The 23910-nt window shown below is 42.1% G+C and overlaps 1 protein-coding gene across 2 annotated transcripts in view; it reads right to left on the bottom strand.

The window, feature by feature from the left end:
* SNX9 (sorting nexin 9) overlaps positions 1-18192 on the bottom strand; it is a 58646-nt gene extending 40454 nt beyond the window's left edge. For both annotated transcript variants that reach the window (XM_032184066.1, XM_032184067.1), the window contains exons 1-2: positions 18044-18192; positions 1956-2042 (exon numbers count right to left, since the gene is read on the bottom strand). In XM_032184066.1, the coding sequence (XP_032039957.1) occupies positions 1956-2042; positions 18044-18055 (99 nt within the window). In that variant the 5' untranslated portion in view covers positions 18056-18192. The remainder of the gene's footprint in view (positions 1-1955; positions 2043-18043) is intronic.
* Positions 18193-23910: the final 5718 nt, after the last annotated feature.

The following is a 23910-nucleotide window of genomic DNA, read 5'->3' as shown; positions in this document are numbered from 1 at the left end:
TAAGCTACTGGTAACATTTCTATAATCCGGACTTCACCCAAGGAAGGTGTGTGATGAGAGGCAGCTGTAACACAAGAACATTAAGGATAATCTCAAAGTTCAGATACACATGCCACAGAGGCATCAGTTTGGAAAAAGCTAACAGTTCATACCTCAGTGGTGCAACCTATTACAGACTTTTTTTTTTTTTATTTTAAAACACATTCTACATACACTAGAAAGCCTTTGCAGAACTTTGCAGTTAAGCAAAGTCATTTCCAAGACAATGTTATCTAGAATAAGCCAGTTCTGTTTAAAAAAAAAAAAATAATAAAATCCAGCTGTTTCTCAAACAGTTACATGTCAAGCTAATTCAAGTTACATGTCAAGCTGAGAATTGGAACTACATACGCTAGACAGCAATTACTGAATTTCAGGTTCTTAATTTGCTTTTTAACTGATATATTTGTTTATGCAATTTTTTTTTTTTTTTTAACTTAGAAATTCTCTATAATTCTGCACATAACAAAAAGAAGTCTGCCTATGTATTTATGAGTTTAAATAGTAAGGACCAATCAGTTATTGAAATAACAAACTTTCAATTGCTTTTTCTTATATACCTAATAGATTACACTTATGAACACAAAGAACTAGATATCTCAGATTAAAAATTCAACTAGTTTGGTTAATCTACAGGAGTAACGACATCTTACGCCAGAAGTCACATTTGTACCACTGCACTTATTAGCATTCCAACAATGGATTTTCATGACTTATTCCATTGCTCTCTATGAACTTATTATATTGAAAAAGAATATCAAAAAAGTTCTAGAACCTTTGTGGCAATTTATGATGCAGTTCAATCATGGACAGCATGAAATAATTTTTTACTTGGTTTTAGGCATATTGTCTTATCACACAAACAGCTTTTTCAGGAAAAGCGAATTTAAAAGCTCTAAACTATTTATTGTGAAACGACATAAAACTCCTGAATTATTTAAGGTTACCTCTGCTACAGTACAGCATCCTACTCAAGAGGGTGAAGATTCCATTAAATATCTGCTTCAAATATTTAAAGTCAGTGGAATTAAAAAGTATCAGGGTAATACATGATTATGCTCTTTCAAAAATTCGTTTCGTCTGTACATTTCCTATGCAACCAGATAAACAAAATCTGGCATCCAGATGAGGGGATTTTGTTTGTTTCAAAAAGAAAGCCTATTCATTGAGCCATATCACTAAAGATTCAGAAGCACAGAAGATTCAACTAACACTTCTGTTGTTCAATTGTAAGAACTATATAAAAAATATATATAATAAAAGCACGCTGACATTAATAAATCAAATAGCACTGCTCAAACATACTTTAAGAATAATTGAAATTTTCCTTGGTAGCATTACCTTAATATTTTCCCCACTCCTTCCCTGTACCTTGTGCACATTGGTTTAATTATGGAAGAATGCACAGATTTAGAAACACATATTTAGAAATTTTGTGACAAGTTCTTTAAAGAAACTTGGAATACTGAAGTCATTAATTAAAAAACGCAAAGCCTTGAAGGGAGCTGGCATGTCAGAATTATTTAAATTCAAGTGGCAAATGTGAAAGACTACATAAACAAAAAATGTGGAACACTAGGCACAAAAAAAAAGACAACACTCAGATGTAAAGGGTATCACTATCATTAGCTCTTTCTGCTTTGGCACTCAGCTCTATTGAGCAGAATAAAAAAGCAGAGCAAAGAATTGCAAAGCATGTAGGCACAGGCTGAGAGGGCCCCTGACGTCCAGAATCCTGCTCATTGCATTTGTTTCCACAACACTGTTAGAAAATTCTTTGGTTTTAGTTTGTGTACTGCTTCTTCAGTGGAAGGTGGTCAGGGATTCACGGAGTCACCTAGCACATCTTTTCCTTCACCTGCTGAATTAGGTCAGGACAGTGCACTGAAGCCCTGTTTCCATGTCATTTTTCTTACCGGGTTGGTAATTATGATGATCTCCCCTTCACTGACAGTCAGCTCGTTGTTTCCAGGCTCAGCAGCAAAGTCATACATAACACGAGCCTAGAAGTGAAAAGAACACACCAGTGAGCCTTCCATGTTATTTAGATGATTGCACAGAAGACTCCTCGTTAAACAGCATTGTTAAATAGATGGGGAGGGGCTGGATGTACGAAGAGCAACTCAGCACAGTGGTAGCTAATATCTCTGAAATTAGAACTCCAAACTGAACACTAATGCAAACTTTACGAGACAAAAATCTCCTGCACAGCTCTTACAGATGACCACTTTTTTCCTGGAAGATTCACAATATCAAACTTGCTGTTCTCTGCCCTGTCCAAAATTGTCTGTACAGCCTTTTCCAAGGGGAAGAAGGAAAGGCATCTAACTTTAGCAAACAATCCAATTAATATTTTATCCTACGAGACACATTCCAACTCCAATTTGGGTAAAGGGGACTGTTTCATAGAGCAAGTAATTTGGACAGAGGAAATCAGAAGTGATTGCACATATGAGTAGTCACTGCTGCACACAAATAGTAATATGCACAGAGATGTTTTGAGATTCTCAGTAATCAGGAGGAACTGTGATTCTACGAAATGCACAAACAGAGCGGGCCTGTTACATACTGGCACAGGCAGGGGGGAGAAACACAAACAAAAAGAACAACTTAATTTTCAAGTATTTAGACACAAAAGTCTTTACTGTGTACTGACTCCGCAATTGCACAACATTAAAAAATGTTATTAGACAACATTGTCAATGTTTCTGTTTAAAGAACAGAGCTGCTTTATACACAGAGTTGTGGCATGGGGTAAGGTTATATTCCCAATTATCGTTTCATTGTCTTCTATTACATTACCTTCCAATCTAAAGTAGAGAAGGCTCTCGGGAATTAAAAGTGACTATTTTCTTACAAACTCTTCAAATTGACGCAGAGAATATCTGATAAAAATCACCCATAGTTCACTCTAGCATCTTAAAGGAAGATTCATATTAGATTAAGGGTTTCGTGCTGTCTTGTTTGGTCAGGTTTAAAGTTTATCTATGCTTCTCTTTCCTGGAAATAAAACTCACCACACTAACAGAACTTATAAATAGAAACCTTATAATTTATATCTCAAGTTGTCAGGTCAACCAGGTGCGCCAGAAGTGATCAATACTTATTTTATGCCATTGCTGCCAATGCTGCATATCACAGAGCAGCAACCAGAAAGCTAGACGACTGGTCAGGAAGGCCAAGCTGGAAAAGTACAGGTGTTACCAGACGCTGCTAACAAACAGCTTTACTTGTGCAACTAAAGTAAGAAGCTAGAAACCCAGTAACAAGAAAAAGTCTTTAGTAGCTTGAAGTTTAGGAGCTAAGTCATTTCTAAAAACAAAGTTACAAAGATTTGTGGGTGTATACCAAGGCCTCTAAAACTGGTAGCGCAATCATGGTTTTGCAGGCCCCAAATCCACAGAACAGACCACAAGGAAAGAACCCCCCTCCCCACCAGCTCATATAGGATTATGAGCAGCAGAAAGCTTATTTCAGGAAAGACATCCATTTCCCTAGCACATCTGGGAAGAAGCAAGACTATGCCCTCACCTCCATCACCACGACATGTGGTTTAGTTACCTCAGCTCCTACACAAGCTGGATTTATTAATTTATTTTACCAGCAGGAAATAAGCCAAAAAGAAACACCACCACCACCAAGTTTATGACAGCATTACTGACAGCGTCAGACACTGCCCACAGCAACGAGGGCCTTCTTACACTTGGAGGTCAGGGGAAGAAAAAAAAAGTGAAACAAATCATTTTTGCCATAAATATCACAGTAAAATCATTATTTCCTGTTAAAAGCAAACTATATAATAGGAAAAAAAAAAAAAAAAAAAAAAAAGATACCAGAAGACAGACATTCATCAAGCCTCAAAACTGGAGGTTGTTATGATCCCCCTCCAGGCATCCCTTCTGACATAAAACCAGAAAAAACACAGCTTCCTTTCCCCATGTCTTAATTTCATAAGTATCATGGGGAAATATTTCTGTCTGGTCAAGATACTTCACTTCAGTGTAAATAAAAACAAAAGAGGAAAAAGCACATCCTGTAGCTCAGCTGACAAAGCAAATCAGGAGCGACGCACACAAGTCAAGCACTTGGTCCTTTCTACTAGAGAAGCACAACATTTCAGAAAATTCTGTGCCCTAAGCACATTTAGTGCTTCCTATCATTATCCTTCTTCCTTTGGAAAGGAGGCTTTCAGCACTTTCGGATTATGCCATGCAAAACCACGATGAACAGGAGAAAACTGTTCTGGATCACAGCACTGCTTTCCTCCCAGCAGAAAATCAGGCTTCCCTGCAGATGGACAAACAACCCTTCTCACTCTCCTCAAAGCAGTAACATTGAAGATAAGAAACACACTTTCTGAACTGCAGGAACAATTTAGGTAGGGCTGTAAAAAGCACCATTCACCAGCCCTCTCCCCTCAGCATTAAGTCGTAAAGGTGTTGAACATGTCATTTTTGCAGCAGGTTACCCATATATACCCCATTATACAACCTGAACACAGCTCGGGCATCTGGCCCGTGGGGCAAGCAGCCTTCTTCACATCCCTCAAGCAGTACAAGATAGTAGCAAGTTGAGGCGTCGTTCACAGAAACAGGAGTTCACCAGGACATGCCCAGATTTTTAGTCTTCAGGATAAGTGGCTCAACACCCTACAGTACTGACCAGACTGGAAAGCTAGAATATTTGTGTCTAATAACTTAGACATCAGGTGCAAATATTTCATTCTCCAAGGAGATTAGGTTATTCAGAGAAATCTGGAAGTATTCAGCACACATGGAAGGAAAGACCACGAGAGACATAGAATTTAATAAAACCCTTGTGCCACGTCTACCAATTTACCTGCTCCAGATTCCAATTTCAGAAGTTGTTAAAAGAGAAATAGCAAAAGGGAAGAAAGTACAAACTCAGTTTTTGCCTTACTGCATTTTGACAAATTGAAAAAGGATTCATAGCCATACAAAACTGGATTATTATAAAAATTATAATGGGTTGAGTTTATAAGTGACTCGCTCCATCTAACAAGTGCATTGTTAGCAGTGGAAAAAGCCCTTCCTCTGGCATTTCCTTGCACTGAGGCAGCAGCCCCACACCTATCTGATTTTTTGACAATCAGTTCCAAAACATGAAAGAGGAAAATGGTGTGGTTTGGCAATAACCCATTTCCTACTTACTAGCCGCAGATATTGCATCCAAGCGGTATTTGTAGCTTAGAATGGGGTTATTGCAAAATAGCATAAGTATATGGAGAGAAGAAAGCATTTAACCAGAAAAAGATTTTAGCTCCTGGGTACCGCAATATATACATTGGATATTGTTTAGAGACATTTTGAATGCCGATAAAATGGGAACTGCTGAAACAACAAAGACAATCCCAAATAATACAGAAGGACCACTAATGTACAATCATAACTTTGTATTAAATTATTGCCAGCTTTTTAAAGTTACAGTAACAATGTCTAAGCATTATTAGCACTAATAGTGTCTAAACTACAAAGCTTCTTCCTATTGAAAAGCAGGACCTGGACTAGTCAAAGCGCTGTCCCTCTGCAAGTGTGGAGTTGTATCCATTATTTACATCTGTCGGACTTGCACACCTTCTGCTCCTCCCACCCCCTTGCTTTCCAAGAGAAAAAAAATAACCACGACCACTTGCCAACTGATTTCTGCAAACAGACATAAGGCTAGGAAACTGCAGCTGGCAGCCTGTCAGGATGCTTAGCATCAATTACGGGGGAATTTGGCTCCAAGATACATTAAGATGAAATTCTAACAAAGGAGCGCGTTATCACTGCCCTATGTGAGTTTGAGATCTCCACAGGCATCCCAGTGAACCAGCACCTCGGAGGAGGAGTGGGAACAGTTGCTCCTATTTCTCCTAAGAGGAAGCTTTCTGCCTTTTCTAAGGTGCATCAGCAGTGAGAAGAGCTCAGGCAGAAGAGCGGCTTACCCCCAGGTCTGACAATCCTGATGCGCACAGGCACAGTCCACCGGCAGCACAAGTTTGAGAACAGCATCAAAACTGGAGCACGTCAGTGATACCCACACAAAATTTGAACTAATCTTTGAAAACAGTTTCCCCACGGATAGGATTTCATTCTATTAGGAGGAGATCTTGTTATGCCAGTCATGGTTTTCAGCCACGTGTTAATGTTTAAGAAACTCACACCACAAGATGACATCTTCTCTAGGATAGCTGGCAGCAGCACACAGTGCAAAGAAAATATCCATAAAAGGTTCAAAGCATGAAATTCCTCTAATAAACGCATGCCTTCCTTTTAGCAGATAGCACATGATTCGGAGCTTCAGCCATTCGGTATTGCACTTCTCAAGGGACAGGGATTCACAAGTTCAGCCTGCTGGGTGCCACTTGTCTTAAAGCCTCACAGTAGCAATGGGAGCAATAGGTTTCAGTTTCATGCTTGCTCTCCAGTGTTGTGTCCTACTTTCTATGCTGCTGGTAGCAGCAGTTCCCAGATTCATAGAAAAATTCCCTATTTCTTTTCTGGAAAGTAACTGGGGCAGATATATCTTTTCAAAGAAATCTGCAACCCACTAGAGAAGCAGAAATCATGAATTGGGAAGCCCAGCAAAATGTCTTCAAAGAAGCATTGACTTTTTTTTTTTTTGAGCTAGGACTCTTCTTCTCAACTAAACTCCTTAAATTTTAAATAACCATGATAGTGGGCAGACTTGAAGCACAGAAGATCCAATAAACTGGCTCCTTCTCTTTCCTATGCTTCTTCATTTCCAATCCTTCTCTAGAATTTCTCGCATCAAACTTGCAAAAAGACGAAGACTACTCCTGATTCAGCAGCTGTAAGCAGTAACTCATTTATTCAGTTGCACAGAAAGATTAATATAAATCTCAGATTTAAGAATTGAGATCAGAGATAAAGCTTAACTAGATATTAGCATACAGAAAGCCTTTTTAATAAATATGTTGGCAAGTAGCAGATTAGTTTTATTACTAATTTAAGCAAAACGCTTTAAAAATCCCAAACCAGCTGAAAGTAAAAGGTATGTTTTCAGAATTGCTTTTCCCATCAATGCTGTTTCTAGAAAAAAAAAAAAAGCTTCATGTCCAGGTGGAGGCTGGTGATGAGTAGTGTCCCTCAGGGGTCCATCTTGGGACTGGTGCTGTTTGATGTCTTCAGCAGTGACATGCACAATGGGATCGAGTGCACCCTCGGCAAGTCTGCAGATGACACCAAGCTGAGGGGTGCAGTCAGTACAGCAGAAGGAAGGGATGACATCCAAAGGGACCTGGACAAGCTTGAGAAATGGGCCCACGTGAACCTAATGAGGTTCAGCAGGTGAAGAATTAAAACAACTAGTGTCCGAAGAGCGCAGGAACAAGAAAAATGCTTTAGGAACATGAAGTAGGAGATGTCCCTTTTTCCCACCTCAGTGTACTTCCAACAGTGGCTATCGTTTAGCTGTATTTAACCTTCTCCCCCCTTTTCTTTCCCTAAAACCCAGGCTCACCCAAAAGCCCCCGAGTACTCCAGGACCGAGCAGTTTGTTACTGCAGCAACTGCAACACCTGGCGCCATGATTTAACAAAATTGCCTCTTCATGTTGGTCCATCCATCACAATTGTATCAGACTGCTGGGTTAAGTGGATATTTGGACAGCCTAAGCAGAAACCTCAAATGGCTCTGAAAGTGCTTATGCCTCTCAGCCTGGAAAGGTAGCTACTCTCTGTCTTGGCTACAGGAGAGAAAATAAAAGATTAGGATCATTTTAACATGTAAACTAATACAGAGACTGAGAAAATGCGTATTGCTTGTGTAATATGAGGCATCGCTGTTCTTGTAGGTGTGCTCACCACTTACCCAGGCTGAAGAAACTAAACTACATACTAAACTTCAAATTTGTTTCATACTATAATTTTATTAAAGAGCAACTAAAAGCTAAAATTCACTTGTTCAATAAAAAGCTCCCTTGAGCACTACAATTCTTTACTCACACAATTGGCTTTTTGCTTTCAACAACATCAGAATTAAAACAAACTCATCCAAAAAGTGAAACATCGTTTAGTGAAGAGCTCCACTTCTGGACCAGCAGGGATCACAGCCTTCTGCTATCGTTACCCTAAGTCCCCTCAGCAGCTGCAGGATCCTCCCATTACTCTGCAAATCCAGACTGAAAAGTGTTCTCTCGGCCTGCTGGCTCGCTTTCTTCTGAGCAATTTTTCAACTCTGAAATAGTCCAGTAGCCCGCAGCTAGTCATTTGGAGGTAACAACGCTGACTATAATCACATTAGGAGCAAATTAAACACAGATAAAAAGCAAAGAAACGAGGACTTGCATCATTTCATCCTGCTAATAAAACATGCTTGCAGACAGAGGAGAGGGCAGGGAACTCTGCTTCGCCCTCAGAAGCTGCACGTGCCTCCAGGACTTCAGGCAGATACATAATTAAATAATGGCACTGGATTAAAAGACCTACCTCGTAAACCAAGGGAAAGGTTAACAGAGCATAAAGAGGTTCCAAAAGGTACAAGGTGCAAAGTTTGAAGTGTTTATGAGGTAAGGGACAGTACTGAAATACTTCATTCCCACCAAAATGCACCTGGCTTAAACCAACAACTCTTTAGGATTAGAATAAAGGCTCGATATGCATACCTTACAGCCACTTCTTGATGTTCTTCTGTGAGAAACAAATGACTAGGCAAGATTACAAGTGCTAGAAAGACTTGAAAAACATTTTCTTTAGTCTTAAGGACAACAGCTTATTAACCTTCTTCAGCAACTCATGCCTTCCTTGCGTGAGGACAGACTGGCTCTTCAGACCCAAGGAAGAGCGAGCTCCTAAAGAGGGCTCTTTGCTTGCTGTATGAACCTCCCCAGGCACACCCACGGCTGATAACCCCTGGAAGCTCCTCGTGGCTCTTGGCACGGGTTCTTTCCGAGGAAAACTGATTATTTACATCCAAGGGCATTTCCCAATGAGAAAAACAAGGCAGGGAGACCACTTAACTCCTTGCAGTGAGCACTAGTTCTGTGAAAGGACCAAGCTAAGTGCATGCAGCTTTGGCAGAGCCAAAATTTAGGGATGCCATAGCTGAGCTTGGAAGGCCAGGAGGGCAAGGGACCCGAGGAGCCCCTCCAAATACTCCAAGCAGCTCTCAGAGAGAGGGGAAGACAGGCATTCAGTTAAATGAGTCCTGCTTGCTTCTGGTTACATACCTCACTCTTGATGTACAGACCCTGGACTTCTTTATGGCTGTTTACCCATGAGCAAACATCGGCACACCCGGTGCCAACACGACCAGGCTGCTGGCCAGCATGACAGGCAGCGCTCCCGCTGAGAGCTCAGGTGGATTCCTACACCTCAGGGATCCCACTGCTCAGCCCAAGCATCTGGGGCTAAAAGCTTCTGAGGCACTGTAAGGACTTAAAGGTATCAGACTAAAGATCTCCGAACAAGTGTTGGAATGTAAGACTTGAAGATTTTAAGATCTGCTGAAGGGAATTATAGCTCCTTTCCCCGCAGTTGGCAACACAGGTGGGTAGAAAACCACTGCCACGAGCAGCAATAATGCAAAACACAGCGGGTTTTATTTGCACGCTCGTGACCAAGCTTCAGGATTTTCAAGCTTGTGGATCGCTTACAAGCAGTTCAGTAGTTTTAAAAGCAGCATTAAGATGGGGTACTTGCAAAAGAGCCACCATGCACTTTGAAGTTTTAACCACAAAATTCGTTTAAAAGGAGCTCTCAGTTACCTTTTGCAGTGCCCATACTGATGTACTGATGGGGCACTGGGGAACCAGACAGCAGGATCTGCACGCACCCGGGCAGCACAGATGCAAGGGAAACGCAAGTGCAGAAATACATGAATCACACCCATGTGATTTACAGATGTTTTCAAATACTGACTTAGGTACTCCTGTTCAGCACACCCGAGCCTTCTATTGGGTTAAGCACTTGAACAAGGACAAAAAAAAACACACTAGTTTAAAACATTAGTTACAAGCCAGTTATCAAGTAACAATGCATTGCAATACTTTAACCACGAGTGAGGAGCTCCAACTCTGTCAGAAGACATTTCTCAAAACCAATTCTGTGCCCTGTTCCACATGCCCACACTGCCTCGTCTTCTCCTTTCTGAATACAGACCTGTAACAGGTCCCCAACTAAACAACTGCCAATCTGAGAAGATTAATGCCATTTACACCAGCACGCTCAACCAGACTGAGTGCAGCACGGCTTTGTTTCACGGATGTTAGGCAGGATACATTTATCTCAAGGGTGATTACAATCTCTGCCCAGATTCAATCACTACCCTGTCTCTTGCAGCTGTTTGCTGACCCAAAGTTTAACTGTGTATTTCAGGAGCCTGCCATGGTGACTCCTGGTGTTAGTCTGAGACCGTGGAAGTCGGCATTAAACCCTTGCCACCCCATCCCTGAAGAACAAAGCTAGGAAGAGGCAAAGGTTTTGAGGAGAAGCCTGCAGCATTCACGAGTAAATCTGTCACGTCCTGACCTACTCACGAAGACAGCCTGTTGTCACACAAGAGTGCTTCCTCTGTGAGGGGAGATTATAGAACTGTAATTATCCCAATAATTAGAGAGACACAAAGTTTCACCAAGGCAGGCTAATGAACTCCAAGCCTTTGCAGACTCACCACACTATTACAGGTCGTGCATCTCCATGCACCAGCTGCACAGGCCAACCTCGATGCGAATGAAGAACTTGCAGAGCACCCAACCTGCATGCTAAAATGATGCTACTCCAAATACAACTCGACTTCCAGGTAAATCACAGAATGGAACAGCCTTACAACTCCAAAAGGCCAGACACTGATAACACCAACTGGGAAACCAGTGCTCGGGAATATTCTAGTTGAAGACATCCGAGAAAAAAAATTAAAATGCAGCAAAGCAGATCCTCAGCGTGGAAGTTCTGCTAAATTAATTCAGTAACCAACATTAATCAAGACACTACATGTTGTGTGATCTCTTAGCCCTTCAAGAAGCAAAAAAAGCAAAAAATAAATAAAATCGGGTTTTATGGGTTCTAACATACCCCCAGCTTATGGCTATTTTAGGCTTTTCTGTTGACACTGCAGAAAAGCCCAGGAGTTACGAACCTGTCACCTTCAGCAGCAGCTCACGTGCGCACAGCTCAGTCACCAGGCCCAGCTGGAGAACAGCCAGTGCTGAAAGCAGACATTGCTCACCTACTTCATTCCATTATCTAGGAATGGATTTGAAGTGGACACCCCAGAAACTCTGTGTCTGTCACTATAAAGGTTACTGGTAAAAGAAATGAAAAAAGGTCAGAAAAGAAAGCTTAAACTGCTCCTTCCTTACAAGTTTCTAGAAAACCTGGAAGCTTGACAGAAGGTGGCAGAGCTGTTGATAGAGCAGTTACAATTCCGCTCCTGTACACAAACTTCCAGAAATCTGGTCTAGGTATCTGCAGTGAGAAAGATGCTTCATTTCATGTTCCATTTCCAGAAGACAAATACAGGGCTGTTAAGGGAGGAAGTGACAGTACTGCTAAAAGAATTGTGTCGCTAAAAAAAAAAAAAAAAAAAGAAAAATGATGTTTAATCCAGCAGAAGAGACAAAACACGTAAGCTTAATTCTCAGATCCGATTCTGATCAAGCTCTGGGACAAAATGAATTGCCTCATCAGTCATGGCCCCAGCGCTGCAGAAAGGTCGATTGTGCGGGCTCTTCGTGGAATGCCAGAACCGGCAGAGACAAAAAATGTGATGGTCTCATCGCCTGCCTGTGTGACAAAGGGGAAAAACTCTCATACAGAGGAGAGAACCAGACATCCTAAGAGAATTTTTATAGCTTTTTTTTTTTTTTTTTACTTGAAAATTAGCCATTTTTATCTACCAGCCAGGAAATCAAACATTTCGTTTGAGTTTAACTAGAACGAAGAGGCCAGGCTATTTTTGCTCTGAACATTGCGAACTGCAGTCTCTAAGTGCTGGGAAAAGGAGAGCAAGTTCAAAACCTGCTGTGTATAAACAGAGATACCGCGCGAAGGCACAAAATACAAGCACAACAGTTCCTTCGCCAAGGAGGCGCAGATGGCAAGTCAGAGCAGAAGTCAGCAACCCAGAGATAAGTCGGGAGAAAACACCTATCACCAGGCTGCAAAAGTCCCACATTTTACAAGAGAGGGGCCTGAATGATTTCACCCGGGCAAGTCCCGTTGCAGAAACCCCAGGTCAGGCACCGCTGCCCGTCCCCACCAGCAGCTGTTTTGCTCAGACTCCCCTGGGACCTGCCCTAAGGTGCAGGGCCCAGCACCTCCCTGCGGCCCCCTCCTCCTTCCAGCCGCATTTTGCATACTGGAAAACCCTCCTGTAAAGCAGCTGCTTTTATTGGCAGGGGAAGCTCTGCCCTTTGCCTCCTTCTGAAGAGCTGCTCTGAAATACAGGAGGAAAATACAAGTTTCACTAACCAACTTAGCAAAACAAAACCTCTGCTCACAGAGGCACTGCTCTGACCTGCGAGGAGCACACACCCTCTTACGAGCAGTGGCCAGGACTGCTCGTGTGACCTTCACGCCACGCAAAGTCCTGAAGGTCCCCTCTTGGCCACCGAACAGCTGGAGCAGCCTGCACGAAGGCAACTCCCTACAAGAAAATTTGTGCCTCGTGCCCTTTTCCTCTTACTGTTTTGGAAAAAATAAGGCTCAGAGCTCCGATTCAATTTTCCAGTGAGCAGGATGCTGAGATCTTTCTCCTCAGTAGCACTTGAGCTTTGCTTGTTGAGTTACTACAAGAACGCCTCGCTATTTGAACTCTGTTACTTGGGAAGCTCCTTTTTCATCGCAAATTGCTGAGAAAGCTGGAATACATCTAAAGAAGGTAAAAGCACAAGCTTTGATTTTTGCCCCTTTGAGAAAAGTTGAAAGAGAAGGTAAAAGACCTTCTAATTGCAAAACGTGCTTTGACATAGAAAATTCGCAGCTTTAAATGCAGATCACTGCAATGATTATTCACTTTAACGTTTAGATATCCAGGATTATTTAATCTGTTTTACTGCAGTGCTGGCTGAAACAAATCACTCCCACTATTTTACAGGCTCTGCTACCTGCTTTTGCAATCTTTTGCAAGCCTGCTTCCAACAGCAATGTTGCAATTGAGGGTAAATACAATATAGGACGGAAGTGATATCCTTAAAACAGCAAAATTCCCATATATGTTCCCTTTGCCTCTCTGTAAACTTCGATTTTTGAAATTTGCCAGATACCCTAATCAAATAAGGAAGTTTTCATAGACAGAAGAATGTGCGGATGTTCTAATTTAAGCAGATTTTCAAAGACTTTAAAAACAAAGGTTTAAAAACAAAGAGATGACAGCTCCCAAAGAAAAACGTTGAAACAATGGAGTCAAATAAACTTCATCACCAAGCCCCAGTTAACTTTAAGGACTTATTGCTCAAACATTACTGGTACATGGAAAAATTCGACCAGCGTGAAAATCTGAATCACTGAGCATATAAACCAGATGAACCATGAAACACGATAGCATCTGATACCAGATTTCCTCCTCCTTCACTACTGTAATCATACTCTAAAGTGACGACCTCTGGTAATGAGCCTCTGATGACTCAATGCCCAGGTGCTTAAAATAACTTTGAAAAATTGAGTCAGAGGAATCATTACCCAAGCATAGCATCATACAGAGCCCCATCAACTCGCCAGCTTCCTAGACCAACAGCCGGCTGTCAAACAAGAAGCCTTGCACTAATAATTGCTGGGATGTAAAGTAACCCACTTATCACTGAACTTTTAAAAGATCAGAAGGCAAAAGAACAGAAAAATTGCATCTTAAAATGTCTTAGTGTCAGTTCTTGTGTGATTGACCTCATCCTAACACCTCACTATATCAACAGATCAGGTATTTAAAGTAAATTTGCATTACCAAGCATTTTCACCCACTCTCATACTCTCATTGCCCCTAAAAAAAAAAATAAAATGAAATATTTTTATACCTATTTAATTATAGCTTAGCAGAAAAAAACAACAAAACCCACAACTTCTAATGTGAGTAAGACCATTAAACTGAAATGACTATTTAACCTAATCAGTTTTGTTCCGTCACAGCCCACACTTGTAAATACACAGAATGAAATTGCGGTTGATCAAGTCTTACTTTGCTGAATTTGAGCAGTGGAACATGCTGGCTAGGGTAGGAAGTGATCTGCGCAGTTTAAGTTCTTTCCAACTCACAGATAGCGTTAAGATTGATTAACTGAACATTTTCCCAAAATACAGTTTCCTAGGAGAGACTTACTGCTGTCAAAGTTACAACAACACAGAAGGCAGACTTGCACAGCACAAAGTTTGGGTATTTTGGAGCACTGGGCGCAGAGGGATATTTCACTTCCCAGCTGCAAATCAGAACAAAGAATTGTTTCTGCCTGATTCATAAAGTAAACAAACAGACAGCTTCACGACAGCACAAATGAAAATGTGAGGCTTCTTTTGGTGAGCCTCACATGAGTACAGGAATGGAAAAATTAAAGATAACCCTTCCTATTACTGAAGTCTAAAATACTGATATTTATTTCTATCTGAAATTCTCATATGTAAAGTGAGCTCCCCTCAAGACAATTAAAAGAACCATGCTAAATTCAAGTATACCTGGTTAATGACATTCACAAAAGCTATTCCAAGGTCAGTAGATGGACAAAAAGCCTTAAACAATAAAATATTATGTATTAAAAAAATGCTAAGCTACATCTTCTTTTAAGAACAGAATATCCCGCTTAATAGCTTTCACCTCAAGAGATTTCTTCCCACGAAAAAGGGCCCAGTCCTATAACCAGAACCAGACAAAACTGAGTTCCTGAAGTACAGACCACTGAACAGCCAAGAGCATCACGGTGGGATACAGGTGTATTGCTCCAGGTGAAATGGCAATCTTATGGAAGCAATGTCACCTGCTTCGACAGCACAACTCCTAGAAATTAGAGGTCATCAGCTCTTATTTCATCTCCAGCTTTGAGATTAAACCTCTTACTGCACATTAATTAGTGGCACAGGTTCCAGAAGAGCTGTCCTGACCACCAAAGTGCACTCACCTGCCAGCTTCCTTTGATACCTGTGCCCGCTCCTGAAACGCCAGCCTCTCAAAGGGCAAAACTTCGGCCTTATCAAGAAATGGACTTGCCTGCACTTTTAAACAAATGCCTCTAAAAATAGACCAAGGTAGGGAGCATGTTATTTAAAAGTCAGCAGAATGCTTCCTGAGATTTCTAGCTCTCCCTATGCAATGAATCTCAAAACCAAAAGAAAGGACGTGAGTAAGAGTTGGGACTTTGCTAATTCTGCTGGGGAAAGAGGAAAGTCCAGGGAAGGCAAGAAGGAAAACAGAAGCATTCAGAACGCAACTTCTCCAAGCAAATATCAGAGAAACACGTTTATGGTATTGCATTTTCATTGTGACTGAGTTTTGAAAAAGGTTTCAGCTTCATTACATACTTTAAAGCTCAGAAACTTTTCACCTTTCAATTACACAGTTAAAAGTAAGGAATTTGTAAGCTCAGCTCCATTTCTGACAGAAGCATCCAAAATAACACATGCAACTTGATGCATCAGTTCTTAAGCATGGATATGAAATGGCCTACCTCTAAAGTCAGGTTCAGTTACATTACTGTAAAACTGTGGAAGTTAGGATCTCCTAAACAATCCCTTTTTTTCTTTAAACACGCTTCAGCTTTTAGAGCATGTGACCTTGTGAAAGACTTTAGGGAATCAGAAAGGCCACTGCCAAGTAAGTTACAGTAAAGCTCCAGCTGATGTAAGAACTGCCACGAGAAGCCTCAGATCCTCTGTTTCTTACTTTCCAGCTATACTTGCAGCCTTCGCCATGAAAATCTGCCCCGCTCCACACATACCTTACACCACCAAACCTTTTAATCAGCTCTGAGCAAACTTTTAGCTACTTTACTTGCTGGAACTGGATGAAACTGTCTCGCTGCTCTCCTTCAGGTAATCTTTTGCTGTTTTAGCAACTTATAACAGCTCGAGGACAGGCCTGACAAGTCACCTTGCTGGAGTCACCTCCTGCACAGAGAGCACGGGACTAGTGCAGGGAAGGAGAAGGAGCTGTGGGGACTGCTGGGTCAGCTCACAGCAGCAACAACCTCTACGGCCTTCAGAGGACGTGGGGCCTACGACCCTTCCTCGCACAGGGAAGGAGCAGGAGACAAGGAGATTAAATCACATCAGTGCTTCAGTTCCTAGAGTACATCAGACTGGAGCACTCTAGGAACTCAACTGACATGGTTTATCAAGGAGAGAGGCAAGAAAACTAGCTGGAGTTTACAAACAAGTTACGAAAGAAACCCCCAGTTTCTCCTTGCCCATCCCCAGAAACGCCAACACTGATAAGAGACTTTGTAAACCAAGCAGGCATAAATAAAAATGGATAAAACTGGAAACAGAAGCTAGGCAGGTTTAGCTTCAAAACAAGCAGTGTCAACAGCAAGAGAGTTGATGGTTTAAAAAAAAAAAAAAAAAAAAAAAAAAAGGGCTGGACTTTACAGCACGGGAAGCGTTCAAATTAAGACTAAATTCTCCCCCTCCTTCTTAGAAAGTATATTCTAGTTTAAACAGGAATTAATTCAGGAAGCACTAATAGCCTCTGCAGTCTGATTGTTGGTTATCCCTACAAGCTTTTATAGTTTTTAATGCTGGTAAAAGTTTCAGAAACTCAGACTCCAGGTGACTAGTTACAATTTAATGTTGTTAACATTTCCTTGTGCATTTCCAATAAGCTTTTTCTTTTAAATTCCAAAGATATTTTGGAAGGAGAGCAAGTAGAAGGTGGCAAGTTTGTTTACAATTTAAAAAGCAAAACTTAATTTCCAAGTGAAATGGTAACTTGTTACTTGGCAGAGTTTCTAAAGGCTATTCATTGAGCCAGTCACCCCCTTACACTGCTGCAAAAATGTATCCTTTATTATAGCTGACATTCCAACAAATTCAGCAAAGTAAAACCCACAGCAGCTGAGAGGGATCTAAGTCCTGGGTGAAACCTGCAGAAAATAAAGCAAGCTTCTCTCCAGCAATGCTCTCAGTTACCAGTGTATCAACATTAAAAAAAATACCAAGTCTTGACTATCACTTCCCAATTTTAACACGCAAGCTCAAGTAAATTGCTGTAACTTGCAAAACGTGGAACGAAAAAGCCTCGCACCACCCGATTTCCATACAGCCCCAGTTCATAAGTAAGAAATGACGCACCTTTTATTGCGAGGCCGTGAAGACCACAAGAATTTATTCCGTGAAAAGCAAAGCGAAAGCTTTCAAATATCAGGGCAAAACGGCTTCGTGTGATCCCGTGAGGATGCAGCACCTCAGAGCCAGGTGAAAGAACTGTGAGCCGTTTTAGCACCGTGTCTGCTCAGGGTGCTGTGTGTTATATATATATATATATATATCAGGGTGCTGTGTGTTACATATATATATATTGCTGGGTGTTTTGGTGCTACCTGCTGTAGGTAGGTTAAGGGTGTTTACGTGTTATTCACGCTCACATCCCACAAGTCAGTGGATATTACCAATGATAGAACTCTAAGAATATCCTAAACAAACACATGAACGATATCTTAGAGCCTGTGTAAAACAAGAATTGCGCTGTATTAATACTTTTTAAAATTAACTGCGTGATTTTGAGCCCAGACCAGCTTCTGCACATCTGAAAGTTCACCAAAACACACCCAGCCATCTACTCAGACGGCCAGACACAGCATAAAGAGTGCGCTGTGTGGGACCCGAGTCCGTGCGGGCAGGGACCCGGCCGAACCCCCAAACCCCGCCGCACACCCAGGGCTCTTTCAGCAGCACCCCCGCAGCTCCCTCCCCGGCCCGGGCAGCGACCGAGCCGCGCAGCCCCTCCACGGGCCAGCCCCGCGGCCTACCCCAGGCCTCTCCCCGGACAGCGCCGCCCGGCCGCGGCCGCCACCCCCCGCCCGCCGCCCCTCACGGCCCCCCCTTCCCGCGCCGGGTCCCGCTCACCTTGGTGGCCATGGCCGCCGCTCCCCCGTCACCGCCGCGGCCCGCGGCTGCTCCCCTCAGCCTCGCCTCCCCTCAGCCTCGCCCGGCGTGTCCGGCCCGCCCGCCGCTGGGCCGCGCAGGCGGCTCCTCCTCGGCGTCCCCCAGCAGCAGCAGCCGCCGCCGCCTGGGGGCCGCAGGGCGGCGGAGCAGCCGGCCCCGGCGCTGGGCGAGGCGGGGGCTGTGCCCGGCCTGGCCCCGCAGGGAGCCGCCCCGGCGCCGGGAGGGGAGGGGAGGGGAGGGCTCCCGGGATGCCGCCCCCTCGGCCGGGGGAGGCAGGCTTTGGCCGTTTCTGTGGGATTTGGCCTCAAAGCCCGGTGGCGCTCCGGCCGTCAGGGGCCGCGGGAAGCTTCTGACCGTGGGGTCGTCGTGCCTCGGTGGCTTCTGAGTAAAAATGTCGAAGAATAAAAAATTTTTCAGAATCACAGAATTTCTAGGTTGGAAGAGACCTCAAGATCATCGAGTCCAACCTCTAACCTAACACTAACAGTCCCCACTAAACCATATCCCTAAGCTCTACATCTAAACGTCTTTTAAAGACCTCCAGGGATGGTGACTCCACCACTTCCCTGGGCAGCCCCTTCCAATGTCTAACAACCCTTTCAGTAAAGAAGTTCTTCCTAACATCCAACCTAAAACTCCCCTGGCGAAGCATCAGTGAGGACAGTGACTGTCCCTCTGCAGCTGTCACTGAGAGGTGCTTCACCCAGGACCCCCAGTGTGGCCGGGCCTTGGTGTGCAGCAGCTGCTGGCAGTGGAAAAGAGCATCAAGAGATCCATGGATAGGGAATTGAGAAGAATCCAGAGTGGTCGCCACTACTTTTCAAACTATTGAACCAATTAATTAACCGATTTCTTCTGTTCTTTTTCAGAATTCATTTAACTTTTTCAGAATTCATTTAAATGCGTACAATGGTTCCAACCTTTTATTCCTTATGACAGCAGTATCTAAATTAAAACCTTTGCCTGTGGACCACAAAAGACCTTTTATGATGCAGCCTTTAATATAAGGTATGGCATTGAGGACCGGTTTTGCTGTGTGGTCCCTCCCAGCCTGATGTTTCATCCACTTCAGCATCTCTTCATGGGCAAACCTCTCTGGAGCCCTGCTTCCTTTTTACGCTTAGGGACCCTTCCACTTTCTTGCTAACAATCTTTTCAGCATTGCACATTGTGAAGTTGGTCCTGGTGGTGACCTGGTGAGGATTTTTGCAGGGCTCAGTACAAGTTCAGTGGAAATTACAGATTTATTTTGTCTCCAGCATTTTTAGGGCCAGAAAAAAAGAAGCTTCTGGGTAAAAGAGCAGAATTTACTGCTTATGTCTGCTTGGAGGGAGGCCTTCTTCATAGTATGAGCTGTTGGGACAGAGATCCTAGACAGGAGTGACATCTAAATTTGCCACAGAGTTTAAAGGAAGCATAGCTATCTCCATAGTGCTAGCAAGGAAAGAAGAGACCAAGAAATGGGCCAAACCTGATATGGAGAAGGGTCACAGGCATAAGGTGTGGCAGCAGGCTGCAGGTCCAAGAAGGACCGGTATGTAGTTAAGGGAACCTTGAATCCTATAAAATGATGGAGGTGTGAAATCAAGAGGCCCGACATCTTCCTTCTTATTTAGGGTTCCCCAACTGATACAGGTGTGTGAGGCACCCTCTATCCATTTACCAGATGCTATGTTTTGGTATGTGATTTATAAAAAACGTGTGGCTTTTGCACCTTTTGGGGCCTGTGTCATTCTTCACCTGTGGTCGGGATAACTGCCAGAAAAGCTTGGTTGACGGCCGCTAACCAGTGTGTTTTAACAGAGCACTGCTTGCCTTTCTGGGGAATAAAGAACAAAGCCATGATTTATTCAGTCTCTCTATGTGCCTGAAATCTCCAGTTTACAGTTTTCCACTGTGAATTGCTCATAAAAATAATTCTTGCTTGACAAGTTTGAAGTTCAGGGTGAAAGAATGCTCTGAGAATATTATTTTGATGTTTTCTTTCCTGCACTGTTTGCAATTAATTGCCCTTAATTCTTGCATTAACAAAGACATTCTTAGGAATCATTTTGGATTGCGAATAAATGCATCTCTTCCTAGCTGCAAATTTTATTATTGCTTAATGGAACGGGCCAAATAACAATGAAATGCCAACAATGGTCACTTAGTATTTCCAAAACTTTCTAAATTTGCTAATTTTCTGCTACCAGGCTGAGTCCTAGGTAACTAAGGCTAGATGTTTGCTTAGCTCTGGACATACAAGAAACCTTGGTGACTTCAGCTGGGTTGCTCAGATGCATAAGCATTTTTGTAGGCTGGAAACAGAGCGCTCTGCATGGAGCTTATCAGCTTGCAAACACAGTTGGCTCATTATGCACTTTGCAGTAAAGCCCTAAAGTACGCTTTAATAGTTAAATATCTGCACCTCAGAAAAAAATACATCAACAACACAAGAAGATCCTTTACCAAGAGCCTAATTTACTTATTTATTTGTTACTATTCCCTCTATAATTTTCTACTAAGTCTGTATTTTTGTGGTTAACTTGTCTGCAGCAATTTCCAGGAACAACTGCTGCTGCAGAGTTCAGTGGAAGTGATCTGCTGCAGACCCTAATGAAGTAAAAAGCTCCTACCAACAGTGGTATGCAAATTTCTTTAATTAAAGATGGACTCTGGGAAAGGATACGGAGAATGTTTGCCAAACACTGTTCTCTGCTGGACAAGGCCTGCCCGTAGCCTCAAGAACACTGCAAGTCAGTGTCCTCATAGCTGCTGACTTATGCAAGCTTGGTAGGGAATGATAAAGAGAAAAAATAGTGTTATTCTGATAAACTTCAAGCTGAAACCATCTGGAGAAAGAACTATGGTCTGTGTGTCTCTGATCTACTGGCCTCAAGGGTGCCGTGAGGTAGTGCACCTTAGATTTCTCCCTGCTGCAGGCTGTGCCCTTACAATCACCCGGACAATGCATTGAGTATGACCCCCAGGAGGACAGGTGACACTGACAAATTCACACTCTTCAGTGTTCATTTTATGGAACAATTTAATTATCTTTGGATGAATAAGTGGCATCAACTTTGCAAATGGAGCAGGGTGTCAAACACACATACTGTCAAAGTCTTTGCAAGAAACACATGAGACTATATTGTTCCAGCCCTTCATTTTCAAAGGTGCTTCATGAAGTGAGAAGTGATTTTTCTTCTTTCCTGGTTGAGAGGCTATCAATGGGATGTGGACAATAAAATCAGTTCCACACTATGTGCTGTTCACTCAAGAATGAAAACCAGTTCTAACTATGTTGATTGGGAAAACCTAACAGTGACTAGGGATTAATTAAAAAAGACTTCAAACTTTTTGCACTCCTTCTTAATTGTGGTGTTTACCTTAATCACCTGATACATCTCTTGTTTGTTTTTGTTTTAAAAAGGGGTACAGATTTCAAATCCCCAAAGCCTTGAAATGAACTCTTTAGACAATGACTTAATTTATAAATCAGAAATAACAGTGCGATATTTTTCATCTCCAGAAGCCACGCACACTTTTTCACCTACCTGACCCAGGAGGTTCTTCGAGCATCCTTGTGTTTCCTCTCAGTTGACCAGAGTTTCTGTTTCGGAGTTGGGTTAACACTATTTCCTTGGTATTTCTGAGAAGTTTGCCAGAGAGCAATATGGATCAAATACTGCTTCCTCCTATCTTCCCTCTCCTCCCCTCCCCGAAACTGGACAGAAATATACATGAAACCTAATCATAGCTGGTGAACCCTGTGTGCATTGATCTGTACAATGTGGCATCCTCTGCACATTTTATATGAAAAAATATATCTAATGAAACAATTGAAGGAAAGATATGATCATTTTCATTTGTTTTCTGTTGTGAGTCTTTGGCCAGAAAGGCTCCAAACTCTCGAATCATATAGTATATCTGCACCAAAGCACTACTGCCTCTCAGCCAGAATTCTGTGCCCATTTGAAACAACGCTCCAGAAATTGCAGACACACTTTTAAATCATACTCTGCAGCTGATGCTGAAAAATCACTATCAAACCAGCAAGCCAGCCAATCTTGAAATACCATAGGATGTTAGGTTAAGAATTCCCCAGCTCATAAATGCTGCTTTAGATGAATTCACCCAGAATCGTATCCAAATTCCTCTGAGTTTTTCAGTCTCAAAATTTTCTCTGAATAAGCAGTTCTGAAAAAAAATAATGTGTTTTGTGCATTTGCTTTGGACTTTAAGGTTTTGTATCCTTAGAGCTGGCAATTGAGCACCATTATTATTTGAACTCTGGCATGCTATGTGGTCATTTCTGTATTATGTTTAGATTTGACATAGTTATATTTTTAATAAATTCACAGCCAGGACTGGTTTTGTATTGTGTATGAATATACTATTTTCTTTACGCTGGAGGGAAAACACTAAGCTATGCTAGGCTAAAATCCTGTGCTCTGAGGGTGTTTTTTTTTTTTTTTTTTTTTAAACACATTTTTGTGAAAACCAACAGTTTTAAATCATGCTGGACTTCCTGGACTCAATTTTCCCTTTCAAAAACCCATTGTAAAAACTGCTGACTATTGAAGATGTGAAAAAGTTACACTGAAAACACTGAAAAATAAAAAAAGGGGGGGTGTTCCAGAGATAAAATGCTGTTGCAATATGCTTTTGGACACTGTCAATTGCTTGATTTTTTTTGTTCTTGGAGGGTGGAGAAGCTGCTCACAAAGGTCATGGTCTTTATGGGTGACAATGACTGCAACGGTTTTGCATTTGCTTGGTCATGACAATCTACTCCTTTAGATAACAGTGTGCAAAACATTTTTTTTTTCTCTTTTTCTTTTTTTTTGTAAACTTAGTAAATTTTTTTACAGCTCTATTACTCTTTTTCTGCCCTTGTAGCAGAATAATCAGTGATATATATATATATATTTAGCAGTATAAGCTTTGAAAAAAATATTAAAAAGTCATGGTTTCTTCTGCAAGCCAGAACAGATGAAGTAACCTGAAACATCTAACACTAATATCAATCTTACTTTCTGCACTCCTTTATGGCCTACACACTGATTGTTAGTATATTACGTATATATACATGTGCACATATCACACACTTCATTTGGTCTGCATTTGGATTTTTTGTTAATATTTTGTATTCATTTGGGTCTCAACGCAATGACTGGCGAGTTCAATAGGTTTTGGACTCAGCTTTTCAAAAAACTTGAATACAGCTTGGTAAAGAGAATATTCAAAGTGTACAAACACATTGTTTCCTATTTGCTGTTTGCTAGCTTTATGAAAAGTGAGGAACCAGCAGGGCTACCGCTCTTTACCAGTACAGACTCCCTCTATCAGAAATGCTGACTGCCTGCGGCCTATTTCCGTATTTTTCCTGTCATGTTGGAAAGTCTGTGGAACATCAGAGACCTGCAGCTCAACTAGCAAAGTGATAGGAGAGGACCATGTTCTGTTCCGTGCTCCTACTGACTGCGAGGACATCTAAAGGTCCCGTTAACTTTAAAAAGCCAAAGATGGCACCCAGATTGTCTTCCAACACAGGCACAGGCTGCCAGTTGTACTACAGATATAGAGGAGAAAGCTGCAGAAGGTCACAGGACTAACGTTAGAGATCCAAGCCCTCTTGCTCTGGTTTCTGAGCTCTCACAGCGGGCAGCAGTGGCACACCATGAGCCTGCCAGCGTAGCACCAGGCTGCAGGTTGCAAGAGAGCATAAAAGTAGGAAGCTCACCAAACACAGGCCTAGGGGACCTCAATATGTGTTTCATTTATGCCCAATTTAACTAGACAGTACGTATCAAACCAAAGTAAGGATCGCTTTGCTCTGCAGTGTGATA

Source organism: Aythya fuligula, chromosome 3 (genome assembly GCF_009819795.1).
Source record: "Aythya fuligula isolate bAytFul2 chromosome 3, bAytFul2.pri, whole genome shotgun sequence".
NCBI lineage: Eukaryota > Metazoa > Chordata > Aves > Anseriformes > Anatidae > Aythya > Aythya fuligula.
The sequence above is the reverse complement of the archived record's forward strand: the minus strand, read 5'-3'. Positions and strand labels throughout refer to the sequence as shown.